At 49.7% G+C, this 15,421-nt stretch overlaps 1 protein-coding gene across 2 annotated transcripts; it reads left to right on the top strand.

The window, feature by feature from the left end:
• The first annotated feature begins 1,037 nt into the window (after positions 1 to 1,037).
• Positions 1,038 to 15,413, top strand: LOC120018369. 2 transcript variants are annotated; one of them, XM_038961534.1, is made up of 12 exons: positions 1,038 to 1,066; positions 1,365 to 1,538; positions 2,062 to 2,190; positions 2,469 to 4,048; positions 4,316 to 6,141; positions 6,415 to 6,563; positions 10,458 to 10,676; positions 11,085 to 11,201; positions 11,339 to 11,431; positions 11,564 to 11,677; positions 14,182 to 14,267; positions 14,563 to 15,413. In XM_038961534.1, the coding sequence occupies exons 2-12, from the start codon at positions 1,377 to 1,379 to the stop codon at positions 14,726 to 14,728; spliced, it is 4,641 nt and encodes a 1,546-aa protein (XP_038817462.1). In that variant the 5' UTR covers positions 1,038 to 1,066; positions 1,365 to 1,376; the 3' UTR covers positions 14,729 to 15,413. The 2 variants fall into 2 exon arrangements, with proteins under 2 accessions (XP_038817462.1, XP_038817470.1); XM_038961542.1 differs by lacking the exon at positions 10,458 to 10,676.
• Positions 15,414 to 15,421: the final 8 nt, after the last annotated feature.

The following is a 15,421-nucleotide window of genomic DNA, read 5'->3' as shown; positions in this document are numbered from 1 at the left end:
ACAAACTGTATCTTCCCTATTGTTCCATAGTTATGTAGCCTGGGTCCAGATCACTTTGGGCTGTATAAGCCATGAGCCAGCAGACAGCCATGACAGGGACCATAGGAGTTGGCAAGACTGCACAAACTGATCTGGGACCAGGCTATAGGCTATAAAGTGACTATATGATGATGCCTGAAATAAGTCTTTGTAGTTAGTCAAATTGAAGACTTTTTCAAGTCCTAGGTGCATTTTATAGTCTATCCTGTTGCTTTATATTACAGTATTGTAGTCTGCATGAATGTCTGATGATAAGGTGTTTCTTCTGGTCAGTTCATATTTATTTCAACTTCAAAGTTGGCATCCCAAATGGCACCCTATTCCCTTTTTTTAGTGCACTACTCGTCAAAAGCAGTGCACTGTATAGAGAATAGGGCGCCAGGATGCATAGGGCTCTGGCAAAAGTTGTACACTATTATAATGAAAAGGGGGCCATCCTCTGTCTGCCCTAGTTCTATCAACACTATCCATCCACAACATGTATCTGACCCCGGCTCCATTTTTCTCTCCCTCCATCCTCCTCTCATTTATTTTGCTGATTCGTCAATTCATTATCAGCGGTCCAATGGACGTGCTACCAATAAACATCAAGATCTCTGTATGTAGTTTTTCTACTGTTGTATTACTGTTCGCATAAATGAACCATATTGTGTTTACTCAACCTATTAGCCAGTAACGTCTGTAGGTGGCAGTAGCAAATAATGAACCGAAGATTAGTTGTCTGTCAAAATACATGGAGAGTTGTAAAATACGAACCGGAGTATAGTTTCAGCAATTTCGCATGTTTGCCAACTAGCACTTTCAAAAACAGTAATCTCAAGACAAAACAACTAATTATCGCTAATATACACAATATATAGGTTAACTCATGACATTATAGACGTACTTAAAGTCGGACTTGGAGTTATTATTGTGTTCAATCTTGAATCTAAATCCACCTGGTGTGTTAATCCATGACGTGAATTGTAGACGCCATGACAGTTTTCTCCAAACTGTCAGTTTGTTCTCTCGAGGAGGCGGGTAAAATGTAAACATACAAATTATCTCTCTTGCAAATTCGTTTAATGTAATAGTTTTAAAGCCATTCACTAAGCAATATTTTTTTCGACTCTGTAAACTTTGCATTCTATTAATTTAACGTTGTGTTGTTTGATAAAGTTGGCGCTATTGTTGAATGATTAGTTGACCGTTAGCTAACTTTCTAGATAACGTTAGCTGCTAGCAAGATTAGCTAACAACAAGTTTAAAAAAAAAACAATAACGTTAGTTATTTCGTGATCATCAAATAATGCAGTGCTCTAAAAACGAATTAACGAAACATATAGTTTTGTTACAGAATGGAAGACTATGAACAGTTCATACAACGCCGACTTTACGAACTGAAAAGGAAGGATAGCAACGACAACAACAAGAACCAACGCCGGACACTGGAATCACCATGTACTCGCCACGGATCATCAGCTATCCGTTTCCATGGCATACCCATCCTTCCTCCATTGGTAAGGCTTCTTGTTGCTGTATAACTCTATGGATATCACCACTTACATGTTACATGTTATGTTGCCTGTGAGGAATGATGGAGCTAGTTATATGCTAGCCAGGGAACCAGTCTTTTTGCACGACAATTCCATACGGAGTTGGAAAGAGCAGAGAAGACTTGGCACCCAGCTAGGTATTTATAGTCTTATATTTTAACCTACTGTTAAAATCATTATTAGCAAGGGCTTTGCTGCGACTATATGGTATATGCATATTACTTTCTTTTTGGGGCCTTACTAACGATATCTATCATTATTAAGATATCTATCATTATTATTATGTTATCTATCATTATTATTATGATATCTATCATTATTATGATATCTATAATTATTAAGACCCGCCTCTCATGGCAAGACAAATATTTGAGTCCCAAATGGCACCCTATTCCCTATGTAAGCCCTATGGGTCCTGGTCAAAAGTAGTGTACTGTAAAGGGAATAGGGGGACATAGACCAAGTCTGACTGTGTTGCCACTCCCAGCTCACAGGAGTTCAAAGAGAAGAGATGCAGAGACACAGAGAGGTAGCCAAGAGGACTACGGATAGGAGGAAGACTCAGCCCTCTGAGACGAGGATGTCCTACGTTCAGAACATTCTACACAGTGTTCAGGTAAATCCACATGGATTTTAAGTCAAATAAGGCTGGTTTCCCAGACGCAGATTAACATTATTGGAGAATCTCTAATGAAATATTTTTTTCGTGCAGGCCGAGGCTGGGAAACGGTCCCATATAATTTAATTGTACACTCCTGCTACTTCAGCTAACTTAATGTATTGCCTAGCCTTTAAGGTGAAAAGTATGTATTTATGTCATATGATTGTTTTCATTTCTCACCTTTCCTGTTATGGTCATGTTTTTTAAAATTTGTTTTCTGTCTGGTATTCTAGCTGAGGCGAGCACCAACACTGGAGGAGTTCTTTCAGGGTGAACCAGGACTAACGGCAGCCAAAACCACCAACCTACACCACAGCAATGTCTGCCAGGTTCTAGCGTCGCAGAATGATGATGTCACCGAGACCAAGAACAGCTTGCCGGGGTCGTACTCCCCACCAACCTTAACCGTCATGCATGATGGGAAAGCAGGCATCCTCGTCCGAGGTCCTCCCATGACGTCGACAGCCTACGGCGCCTTCACAACGAATCACCTTACAACTCTCCATAACACCACCACTGTGAGGGAGACCTTCCTAGATAAGCTGGTCTGTGACCCAATGACACCTTCTCTAGCTAGAGAGACAACCACACACACCAACCAGGTTGCTCCACAAACAGAGACCCGGACCAGGGAGAGACTCTTGTATGACCAGGATAAGACCACCAATGCTGGGTGTGTTCTGGAGGAGGACCTGGGTTCAGGAGAAGCAGCAGTGGATCCTCTAGCTGACATCAGCCACCAGTCTTCAGAGACCCGGACCAGGGAGAGACTCTTGTATGACCAGGATAAGACCACCAATGCTGGGTGTGTTCTGGAGGAGGACCTGGGTTCAGGAGAAGCAGCGGTGGATCCTCTAGCTGACATCAGCCACCAGTCTTCAGAGACCCGGACCAGGGAGAGACTCTTGTATGACCAGGATAAGACCACCAATGCTAGGTGTGTTCTGGAGGAGGACCTGGGTTCAGGAGAAGCAGCGGTGGATCCTCTAGCTGACATCAGCCACCAGTCTTCGGGGTACGTGACGTATGAAAACGTGGAGGCCACCTGTGTGTTGAGTCGGACTGAGGCTGGGGAGAGCATTATGTCAGGGCCTGAGGAGGAGGGGACACCAGGTGGAACGGGGGGGGTTCTCCTACACAACACCTCCGATACAAACACAACCAAGGCATGTAATATCATCAGCCATCCTCCCATTGATGCTGAAGATCTGGACGAGGGGTCGTCCCCGTTTGACGATGACCTCATAACCGGTGGCCCTGCAGATGAGGCGAGAGTCACGTCGTCCTGGTGTAATGACGTCATACCAGACTATTTAGAGGAAGCGTTGGTGACGTCGCCTCTACAGAGCAACGATATCACACCTCCTGTAGAAGACCGCATAGCAAGTCATCCAGGAAAGAAGTGTGGCACTGCTAATATTGTCACTTTCCCCCAGCATCAAGCCTCATCACTATCAGACCGTCCTGAACCCAAGATTGTAGTGACATGTCCTCAGGCTGAGGCCTCGACACCGGACCTCTGCAAACCAGATCAGGCTTCAGACTTAGACCTGGAACGACCGGAGGGACCATACCGGCTCAGCCTCCAGACTCTTCTAAAGAAATCCCAGGCAGTTTTGGAACGCCCCAAACCAGGCAGGAACCAGCCAGAACCAAAGAGCCAGACTGGAGATGTAGATTTGGACCCGGAATCGGAACCAGTGGCAGGGCCGTACCGCCTCAGCCTTCAGACCCTGCTGAAAAAGTCCCAGGAGCACCGGAGACGCCAGCGTCAGCTGAAGAACCAGGCCAAGACCTCTACTTGTCCTACCAGGTGAGAGTTTTTGATGTTATTTTATTCATCTGTTTTATTGACTTCTGTTTGTTGTGTTCAGGTAAGAGGGGCAGACATATTAGAGACATCTTTTTAGCATGGCTTTTAGTCAGTGGTTTTACTGTTATTTTAGACATATTTTTTTGTATTAATCTCCTTTTTTTTGCAGTCTGTTTTGCAGTCTGTTTTTTATCTCCTTCATTTGAATGTTTTTACTGTAAAGTTTGTTGTGATTTTATATGCAATTTAAATAGTATTTTATTGTAGGATCCAGGAGGCCTCGACACACCAGAAGATGGAGGAGGAGATCAGTTTCTCAGACAAAGAGAATGAGGAGTTCCTCCAGTCAGGGAGAGTGGTGGCGGAGGGAAGGAAAACCCGGGACAGGGATTGGAGAAAGGATCATCTGGGAATGGGAGTCCAGTTTTCCAGACCGCCACCACTAGAGATATTCCCTAAGGAAGCGTGGGTTCAACGTGAGGAGGAGAAGGCGAGCTCTAGGATTGTGGAAAGAATGGGACTCAACGAAAAAGGATGTCATGAAAGAATATTGAAGGAATTGGAGGCTGGAAATGGCCCTTCACATTTGGTTGGTCGAGAAGGAAACACCCAATCCCAATCTCCTCCAGGAGTGGACATTGATGCTGGCTCGGCAGCCGAAGACATCCAGCTACACCTCTCACCAGACATCCAGCTACACCTCTCACCAGACATCCAGCTACCCCTCTCACCAGACATCCAGCTACACCTCTCACCAGACGTCACAGCAGCACCGTCAAAGCTAATGGAGAACCTTCCACATCCTATCTCAGCCTCCATAACCCAGAAATCATTCTACCTAGTCAGGGAGAAGAGCTCTACCCTGCCGAGGCCTTCCTCTCTGGGGGGTAGTAGGTTCCAGACCGTCCCTACCCCCCAGTTTAGTATGAGCCCTATCCGCTGTAAGAGTAAAGGAAACAGTGGGGGAGGAGGGCGTGGCACCCCCAAGAGGCAGATCCTGGTAAACACACCTTTGAATGTAGACAACGAGGTGGGGTCGGTGACTGGGCAGGAAAAGAATGATGCTCGGGACCAAAGGCATCTGCACAGAGCGCCCCTAGTGGCTGGGGGTGGTACAACACCTATGCGTAGGAGCTCAGACCAGGCAGAACAGATAGCTCAGCTGGAGCTCAACCTGTCCAGCCTCAAAATACTGATCTCAGACCTGGAGTCCACGCTCACAGAGACACCAGAGAGCCACCAGACACACAACAACAGCCAGACGGATAATATAGACCAACAACACAAATACATGGACGACCACACACCTGACAGCCAGGCCTTACAGAGAACAGGGAACCAGACACACAACAACAGCCAGACTGATAATAGTAGTAACCTTACCATGGACCCGCCACATAAATACATGGACTACCATACACCTGAGAGTCAGGCAGAGAGTAACCTTACTGACAGTGAGAAAGGAAGAGGGGATGGAGGTCAGAGGTCAGCTGATAAGATGGCGGTGGTCCCCTGTAGAGTCCAGTGGTGTGACAGCGTACCTCCATTGGTCAAGGAGGTGGAGATCACTGTTACAACGGGTTACAAAAGACAAGATGGTCGCCAGCAGCAGCCTCTTGCAGCGGGCCTCGTCACCTCCCTCACTCAGAAGAGGAGAGTTCCTGACGTGTTCCGGAAGGTTCCATATGATGTCATCAAGGTTCCGTCGGAAGTCATCAAGGTTCGGAATGACGTCGTCAAGATTCCGGCATCACACAAAACACCTTTCTCCGTCCTCTCAGACGCCAGTGACAACCAGCACCAGCCAATGGAGTGGAAGAGTTATCTGGAGGACCCTGCCCACTTCCAATCCATCAACCAATCGTATGACGTGGACACGCCCTCAGGGCTCTGGCTCCAGGGAGGGTCAGGGTCAGAGGGGTCGTTGAAAGGTCATGACCCCGCGGGGAAGCAGCTGACCCCTGAGAACGGAGGTGGTGGTCAGGGAGGGGCGTCAAGGGCCAAACGTAGACTGGTCATGCACACGACAGAGGGGAACAGGGGACGAGGACGAAGAGAGGTGATGGACAGGCCTCACTCCAGTACTCCTAAAGGTAAGGCCAGCCAATGTCCACAGTGGATTTAGATTAGGATGTCTTCCTGGATGGTCATCTCAAACTTCATTCAATATTTTCTCAATACATTATATAACATTCAGTGGCTCCAAACTCAAATAAGCATTTTATGCTGTTTATTCATTCATTATAAAGGCAACAAGTGCAGAACAAACGTTTGTCAATCCATAATATCCCTGAATAAGAGTCTGTAAATCACATCAGAGCCCTAGCTAGCCCTTCCTGTCTGACTGTTACCCGTCTCCCTCCTAGCTGCGGTGCGGTCACACAGTCAGGAGAACCAGCAGGTGGGATCCTGTTCCAGTCAGGAGAACCAGCAGCTCCAGCTGAAGCAGACCCATGCAGCCCAGGTCAGAGCCCTGAAGGAGGAGCAGAGGAGACAGCAGCAACAACTACTGCAGGTGAGAGAGACCGCTGACCACCACCTCAGTATGACCACAGTATTACTACAATACAACCTCTTACAGGTTTGGGCTCAATCCAGTTTCACTTCCAGTCAAATCAGAAAGTAAACCAAATTCCAATTCCACATCTCCTCATTGAAAAGCTTTGAAGAGAATTAGTCATTGGAATTTCTGTGTACTTCCTGAATTGACAAGCATTAAAAGGGAATTGACCCCAACCCTGACCTCTAAACAATTGATGAACAGCAACAACTACTGCAGGTGAGAGAGAAGGAGGGAGAGGGAGAGGGAGAGAGAGCGCTGGACCGCAATATGACCACTACACTAGCAACTCCAATAACTGTGACATCTAACCAAGGTCACCTATAAACCCATCTAGCTGGCACCTGTATCCCTCCCTGCCTGCTTCTCTCTCTCAATTCCTCCCTCTCCCTCCCTCTCTCTCAATTCCTCCCTCTCCCTCCCTCTCTCTCAATTCCTCCCTCTCCCTCCCTCTCTCTCAATTCCTCCCTCTCCCTCCCTCTCTCTCAATTCCTCCCTCTCCCTCCCTCTCTCTCAATTCCTCCCTCTCCCTCCCTCTCTCTCAATTCCTCCCTCCCTCTCTCTCAATTCCTCCCTCCCTCTCTCTCAATTCCTCCCTCCCTCTCTCTCAATTCCTCCCTCCCTCTCTCTCAATTCCTCCCTCCCTCTCTCTCAATTCCTCCCTCCCTCTCTCTCAATTCCTCCCTCCCTCTCTCTCAATTCCTCCCTCCCTCTCTCTCAATTCCTCCCTCTCCCTCTCTCTCAATTCCTCCCTCCCTCTCTCTCAATTCCTCCCCCTCCCTCTCTCTCAATTCCTCCCCCTCCCTCCCTCTCTCTCAATTCCTCCCTCTCCCTCCCTCTCTCTCAATTCCTCCCTCTCCCTCCCTCTCTCTCAATTCCTCCCTCTTCCTCCCTCTCCCTCCCTCTCTCTCAATTCCTCCCTCTCCCTCCCTCTCTCTCAATTCCTCCCTCTCCCTCCCTCTCTCTCAATTCCTCCCTCCCTCTCTCTCAATTCCTCCCTCCCTCTCTCTCAATTCCTCCCTCCCTCTCTCTCAATTCCTCCCTCTCCCTCTCTCTCAATTCCTCTCCCTCCCTCTCTCTCAATTCCTCCCTCTCCCTCTCTCTCAATTCCTCTCCCTCCCTCTCAATTCCTCTCCCTCCCTCTCTCTCAATTCCTCTCCCTCCCTCTCTCTCAATTCCTCCCTCTCCCTCTCTCTCAATTCCTCCCTCTCCCTCTCTCTCAATTCCTCCCTCTCCCTCTCTCTCAATTCCTCTCTCTCCCTCTCTCTCAATTCCTCTCTCTCCCTCTCTCTCAATTCCTCTCTCTCCCTCTCTCTCAATTCCTCCCTCTCCCTCTCTCTCAATTCCTCTCTCTCCCTCCCTCTCTCTGATTCTCGCCCAGCTTGTGCTGTTACATCAACCTTAATGTTCCTCAAAAGAGAGACAGGTATTTCAGCTTAATTACATCCTCTCACACACACACACACACGCAGCTTGTGCAGACTGCAGACATATGCCCATTTATAAGAGCCCTTGAAACTCTCCTCCAGTTTTAAGGACCAGGGAGAGATTCTACTATAAATGTTTCATTGGAGCCCTAAGAGGAAGAGTGGCTGAGGTTGGTTACCTCACTGTGTGTGTGTGTGTGTGTGTGTGTGTGTGTGTGTGTGTGTGTGTGTGTGTGTGTGTGTGTGTGTGTGTGTGTGTGTGTGTTAAACCCAAGGACAACCAACATGTTAGCTGGCATCCATTCCTTGTATTTCAAATGACATTTTATGCGCCGAATACAACAGGTATAGACCTCACAGTGAAATGCTTACTGACAAGCCCTTATCCAACAATGCAGTTCAAGAAATAGAAAATATTTACTAAATAAACTAAAGTAAAAAAATAAATGAAAGTAACATAAGAAAATGACAACAATAATGAGGCTATATACAGGGGACACCGGTACTGAGTCAGTATGCGGGGGTACAGGTTAGTGAAGGTCATTTGTACATGTAGGTGGGGGTAAAGTGTCTATGCATAGATAATATACAGCGAGTAGCAGCAGTGTAAAAACAAAGGTGGGGGGGGTCAACGTAAATAGTCCGGTGGCCATTTGATTAATTGTTCAGCAGTCTTATGGCTTGGGGGTAGAATCTGTTAAGGAGCCTTTTGGATCTAGACTTTGCTCTCTGGTACTGCTTGCCGTGCGGTAGCAGATAAAACAGTCTATGACTAGGATGACTGGAGTCTTTGACCATTTTTTGGGCCTTCCTCTGACACCACCTACTATATAGGTCCTGGATGGCAGGAAGCTTGGCCCCAAAAATGTACTTGGTCGTACACACTACCCTCTGTAGTGCCTTACGGTCAGATGCCGAGCAGTTGCCATACCAGGCGGTGAAGCAACCAGTCAGGATGCTCTCGATGGTGCAACTGTAGAACTTTTTGAGGATCTGGGGACCCATGCCAAATCTTTTCAGTCTCCTGAAGGGGAAAAGGTTTTGTCGTACCCTCTTCACAACTGTCTTGGTATGTTTGGACCATGTTAGTTTGTTGGTGATGTGGACACCAAGGAACTTGAAACTCTCGACCCGCTCCACTACAGCCCCGTTGATGTTAATGGGGGCATCTTTGGTCCTCCTTTTCCTATAGTCCACGATCAGCTCCTTTGTCTTGATCACATTGAGGGAGAGGTTGTTATTCTGGCACCACACTGCCAGGTCTCTGACCTCCTCCCTATAGGCCGTCTCGTCATTGTCGGTGATCAGGCCTACCACTGTTGTGTCGTCTGCAAACTTAATGATGGTGTTGGAGTCGTACCTGGCCACGCAGTCGTGGGTGAACAAGGAGTACGGGAGGTGACTATGCAAATACCCCTGAGGGGCTCGAGTGTTGAGGATCAGCGTGGCAGATGTGTTGCTACCTACCCTTACCACCTGGGCGCAGCCATTCAGGAAGTCCAGGATCCAGTTGCAGATGGAGGTGTTTAGTTCCAGGGTCCTTAGCTTAGTGATGAGCTGTGTGGGCACTATGGTGTTGAACGCTGAGATGTAGTCAATGAACATCATTCTCACATAGGTGTTCCTTTTGTCCAGGTGAGAAACATTGTGGAGTGTGATTGCATCATCTGTGGATCTGTTGGGGCAGTATGTGAATTGGAGTGGGTCTAGGGTATCCGGGAGGATGCTGTTGATGTGAGCCATGACCAGCCTTTCAAAGCACTTCATGGCTACCGATGTGAGTGCTACGGGGTGAAATCATTTAGGCAGGTTACCTTCCGTCTGTGTGTGTCTGTGTAGCTCTAACACCATCATTAACATAAAGCTGTTTAATAATAAAACCTTTGTCTTCTCCCCTCCCTCCATCATTGATGATGTGTTGCCTGTAACAGGAGGGTAGCTGGGTCGTGGATAGAGAGATGGAGGGAGACAGAGATGTAGGGTAGCTGGGATGGAAGGAAGGAGGCAGAGGGGGGATATGACACAGAAAAGGAGATGATCATTAGTTTAATTCATGAGGGGTGCTGGTTAAGTGCCAGATAGTCGCTCTGAGCACTAATGGTCCTCTCTTTCTCTCTCTTTTTTACTCTTACTTTTTCTCTCATTCTTCTCTCATTCCTCTCTCTCTTTATTTTTCTCTCGTTCTCTCATTCCTCTCTCTCTCATTCCTCTCTCTCTCTCTCTCTCTCTCTCTTATTCCTCTCTCTCTCTCATTCCTCTCTCTCTCTCATTCCTCTCTCTCTCTCATTCCTCTCTATCTCTCTCCTCTCTCTCTCATTCTTCTCTCTCTCTCTCTCCCTCTCTCTCTCATTCCTCTCTCTCTCTCTCTCTCTCTCTCTCTCATTCCTCTCTGTCTCTCTCATTCCTCTCTCCTGTCTGTCAGATGCTGGCTGTACGTTACCAGCTACTCCAGAGTTTGTCCTTCCCTGTGTCCTGCCCCACATCCAGCGCACGTCTAGGGGACAACACGACCTCCCTCCTCCCCCTCTCTTCCATCCCCCTGTCCATCCCTCTGTTCTCCCCTTTACCAGGATCCCTCCTTTCAGACCCAGACTCCCCCCCACCAAGATCCCTCCTTTCAGACCCAGACTCCCCCTCACGGGTAAATTCAATTCACACCTGACTGACTTTGTATATTTGGATCATCAGTTTATAATCAACAAGTGAGAAGCACAACGGTTAGTTGGAGGATGATTCAAGTCAGAGTGCAGGTGTGTGTGTGTCTGTGTCTGTGTGCAGGTGAGTGTGTCTGTGTGTGCGTTCGTATGTGTGTACGTGCATGTCTACAGCTACAGTTGGCCACCAGTTGAAAGGACCTTGAGAATCTTGGTGGGAAATTAATTGGTTGTCATTGACGGAATTGGTATTTCTCCCTCCTCTCTCCCCACCCCCCTCGTCTCTCCCCCCCTCGTCTCTCCCCCCCTCGTCTCTCCCCCCCTCGTCTCTCCCCCCTCGTCTCTCCCCCCTCGTCTCTCCCCACCCCCCTCATCTCTCCCTCCTCTCTCCTCAGTCTCCCAGGTGTCTGTCTGTGTGTTTTGGCCCCCTGGTGGCAGCAGCAGTGAAGGGATACCTAACCAGGAGGCTCCTACGCACAGAGAGAGTGGGACAGCTGCTATGTACCATCAAGGTGACACACACAGTCTCAGAAACACACAGCCCATCATGGGATTTATGGAAGATGTGATTTACGGATGTGTGTTTAATCATTTATTTTCGCTGTGTGTGTATGACTGTGTGTGCGCGCGTGTGTCCCCCCTCCCTCAGGACACGGAGCAGTTCCTGCAGTCCTTCCAGCCCCAGAGCCCTGGGAGAGACAGCAGGCAAGACCTGGTGCTGCAGGAGAGAGTCACACTGCAGGTAACTAACACACACACACTCTGGCGCACACAACACAGTCTCTATACACACACACACACACACTCTGGCGCGCACAACACAGTCTCTACACACACAGACAGACTAATTCTCAGGAGTGGTGTCTTGTTCCAGCTCCGATCGGCACGTTATGAGTTCCAGGACGTCTTCTGTCTGTCAGCAGGAGACAGGATGCAGATCATCAGCTGGGACAGACAGCTGGCCAGGGACAGGGAGATGAGACGCCAGGTAACCACCGGGGGGGGGGGGAACAGACAGCTGGCCAGGGACAGGGAGATGAGACGCCAGGTAACAACCGGGGGGGGGGGGGGGGGAACAGACAGCTGGCCAGGGACAGGGAGATGAGACGCCAGGTAACCACCGGGGGGGGGACAGACAGCTGGCCAGGGACAGGGAGATGAGACGCCAGGTAACCACCGGGGGGGGGGGAACAGACAGCCGGCCAGGGACAGGGCGATGAGACGCCAGGTAACCACCGGGGGGGGGACAGACAGCTGGCCAGGGACAGGGAGATGAGACGCCAGGTAACCACCGGGGGGGGGGGAACAGACAGCCGGCCAGGGACAGGGCGATGAGACGCCAGGTAACCACCGGGGGGGGGGGGGGGGGGTACAGACAGCTGGCCAGGGACAGGGAGATGAGACGCCAGGTAACCACCGGGGGGGTGAACAGACAGCTGGCCAGGGACAGGGCGATGAGACGCCAGGTAACCACCGGGGGGGTGAACAGACAGCTGGCCAGGGACAGGGAGATGAGACGCCAGGTAACCACCGGGGGGGGGGGGGGGGGGGTACAGACAGCTGGCCAGGGACAGGGAGATGAGACGCCAGGTAACCACCGGGGGGGTGAACAGACAGCTGGCCAGGGACAGGGAGATGAGACGCCAGGTAACCACCGGGGGGGGGGGAACAGACAGCCGGCCAGGGACAGGGCGATGAGACGCCAGGTAACCACCGGGGGGGGGGGGGGGGGGTACAGACAGCTGGCCAGGGACAGGGAGATGAGACGCCAGGTAACCACCGGGGGGGTGAACAGACAGCTGGCCAGGGACAGGGAGATGAGACGCCAGGTAACCACCGGGGGGGGGGGGGGGGGGGTACAGACAGCTGGCCAGGGACAGGGAGATGAGACGCCAGGTAACCACCGGGGGGGTGAACAGACAGCTGGCCAGGGACAGGGAGATGAGACGCCAGGTAACCACCGGGGGGGGGGGAACAGACAGCCGGCCAGGGACAGGGCGATGAGACGCCAGGTAACCACCGGGGGGGGGGGGGGGGGGGGTACAGACAGCTGGCCAGGGACAGGGAGATGAGACGCCAGGTAACCACCGGGGGGGTGAACAGACAGCTGGCCAGGGACAGGGAGATGAGACGCCAGGTAACCACCGGGGGGGGGGGGGGGGGGGTACAGACAGCTGCCAGGGACAGGGAGATGGGACGCAAGGTAACCACCGGGGGGGGGGGGGGGGGGGGTACAGACAGCTGGCCAGGGACAGGGAGATGAGACGCCAGGTAACCACCGGGGGGGTGAACAGACAGCTGGCCAGGGACAGGGAGATGAGACGCCAGGTAACCACCGGGGGGGGGGGGGGGGTACAGACAGCTGCCAGGGACAGGGAGATGAGACGCCAGGTAACCACCGGGGGGGGGGGGGGGGGGGGAACAGACAGCTGGCCAGGGACAGGGAGATGAGACGCAAGGTAACCACTGGGGGGGGGGGGGGGGGGGGGGGCAGACGGCTGGCCAGGGACAGGGAGATGAGACGCCAGGTAACCACCGGGGGGGGGGAACAGACAGCTGAGATGAAACACAAGGTAACCACCGGGGGGGGGGAACAGACAGCTGGCCAGGGACAGGGAGATGAGACACCAGGTAACCACCGGGGGGGGGGGGGGGACGGGACAGACAGCTGGCCAGGGACAGGGAGATGAGACGCCAGGTAACCACCGGGGGGGGGGGAACAGACAGCTGAGATGAAACACAAGGTAACCACCGGGGGGGGGGAACAGACAGCTGGCCAGGGACAGGGAGATGAAACACAAGGTAACCACCGGGGGAGCGCTGACAAACATTTCAAGAGCATTAGTTTTTATGTAGTTTTTATTTTTGGCCGTCTGGCTAACTCGTTTTAGTAGTTAAACCATCCGAGCATCAAGACCTGTGCCAAATACATTGTTTTTTTTATGCAAGTGAACTTGTGGATACCATTTTTATGTCTCTGTGTCAATTAGGAAGGAAGAGAGGTGGTTTTGCTAGCAGATACCATAGACTTCCAGTCATTATGCTAATGCTAGTTAGAAATTGCTGTAGCATTAGTTAGCAACATCTTTCAAACTGCACACAGAGACATGACCTCATCGGACTCTGGGGAAGTAGATAAAGGAACTCATAGCCAAAATCCCCAAGTACCTCTACGTTAAAACTACAATCATGCATAGTGGTAATCAAAACATGTGTTACAATATATATATATATATATATATATACATATACATACATACAGAAGTACACAGATCAGCAGAATAAATCCAACAAATAGCATTTAGGTATCATGATGACGTTTGAGATATTTTGGGGTGCAATTAGTTACTTCCTTGTGCACAATAAAGCCTCCAACATGAGATGCTTTGGGGTCTGGATAGAAAGATTAGGATTAAATGTAGAACAAATATACATCAGCATACACACATTTCAGGAGTGTTTGTGTATCAAACTGTGTGTTTGGGTCCACAGACTGGGGAAACGGGGTCGACCAAGGGGAAGAGTTCTCTGTCAGCTGCTACACAGAAGGCCTTGGAGAGGAAGAGAGGAGTCATGATGTGAGTCCTGTAATAGAAGATGTGTCACTAGACTAGATAGTTATTGTATATAAAACAGACATTGTCAGAGCAAGACAGCAAGTGTATGACTTGTATGTTCTGAGTTCAGGGTTATCAGTACAAGGTTAGAGTTGTGTTAATAAAATGTTTGGTTATAGAAGAGCCATACTTCTACCCAAGCTAGTACAGCCCAGGCAGTGACTACTGCCCAGCATAGTGATAGTATGATACTAGTAAAAGAGTCCTACTGTCTCACTCATCAACCTATTGTTCCCCTCTCTTCTTCTCCCATCAGGAGGAAAGCGGCAGAGGGGCAGAGGGGGACTGGAGCTGTGGTTGTTGCCTGCCAGAAGGGCCCTCTGGCTGGGGTAGAGGGGAACGTCGTGAAGCAGACACGTGGGTCTTTTCGACCCAACCCTCAAAGGGTCCCCAAGACCACCCAGTCCCGCAGATCTCGGTGAAGATGGTCTACTTATCGGGCTAGACTGGACTGGAACTGGGTCGTGTTCATTTTGGCACAGTGTAGCAAAACGTTTTGCACAGGAGAACGAAAACGAGCGTTTCTTATTGGACAAGTTCAGGGTCATATTCATTAGTGGAAATGTTTTGGAAAATGAAAACAAGCGTTTCTTATTGGACAAATTCAGGGTCATATTCATTAGTGAAAATGTTTTGGAAAATGAAAGTGTTTATTTTTCTTATTGGACAAGTTCAGGTAGTCCCTCCCTTGACCCAGGTAATGAATACTGTTGATACCTAAATATACACACACACACAATCCATCTCACTTAACCCTAAAACAATACGGCCCTATGGGCCCTGGTCAAAGTAGTGCAATACAGGGAATAGGCTGCCATTTGGGATGCATGCATAGTGTTTCTTGCTAGCCATCTGGAAAGTATTGTATTTCTTACCACAAGACCTCAGGACTTGTTTTTGGACACACTGTTCGTAATATGTTAGTTTTACACGTTTTACACTATTTATATTTCCTATACCTGTTTGTGGTACGGTATTGGGATGGCAAAGCAACCAAAGCCCAGAAAACCCAAGTCTAGTTTTGAAGGTCTGTTCTGAGTGTTCTTTCCTACTGTTTTTGTTCTAAATTATTTAGAAGTGTTTTTTAATAAATGTTTTTATAAAAAATGTACTTG

Source organism: Salvelinus namaycush, chromosome 2, assembly GCF_016432855.1.
Source record: "Salvelinus namaycush isolate Seneca chromosome 2, SaNama_1.0, whole genome shotgun sequence".
In the NCBI taxonomy this organism is placed as follows: domain Eukaryota; kingdom Metazoa; phylum Chordata; class Actinopteri; order Salmoniformes; family Salmonidae; genus Salvelinus; species Salvelinus namaycush.
This window is presented reverse-complemented; position numbering and strand designations above follow the sequence as displayed.

Bases quoted from the DNA above. Each gene is read 5' to 3' on its own strand.
- LOC120018369 (XM_038961534.1), top strand. From the start codon at position 1,377: ATGGAAGACTATGAACAGTTCATACAACGCCGACTTTACGAACTGAAA. The intron at 11,202-11,338 runs GTGACACACACA...CCCCTCCCTCAG, and splicing joins AGCTGCTATGTACCATCAAG to GACACGGAGCAGTTCCTGCA. The intron at 11,432-11,563 runs GTAACTAACACA...GTCTTGTTCCAG, and splicing joins AGGAGAGAGTCACACTGCAG to CTCCGATCGGCACGTTATGA.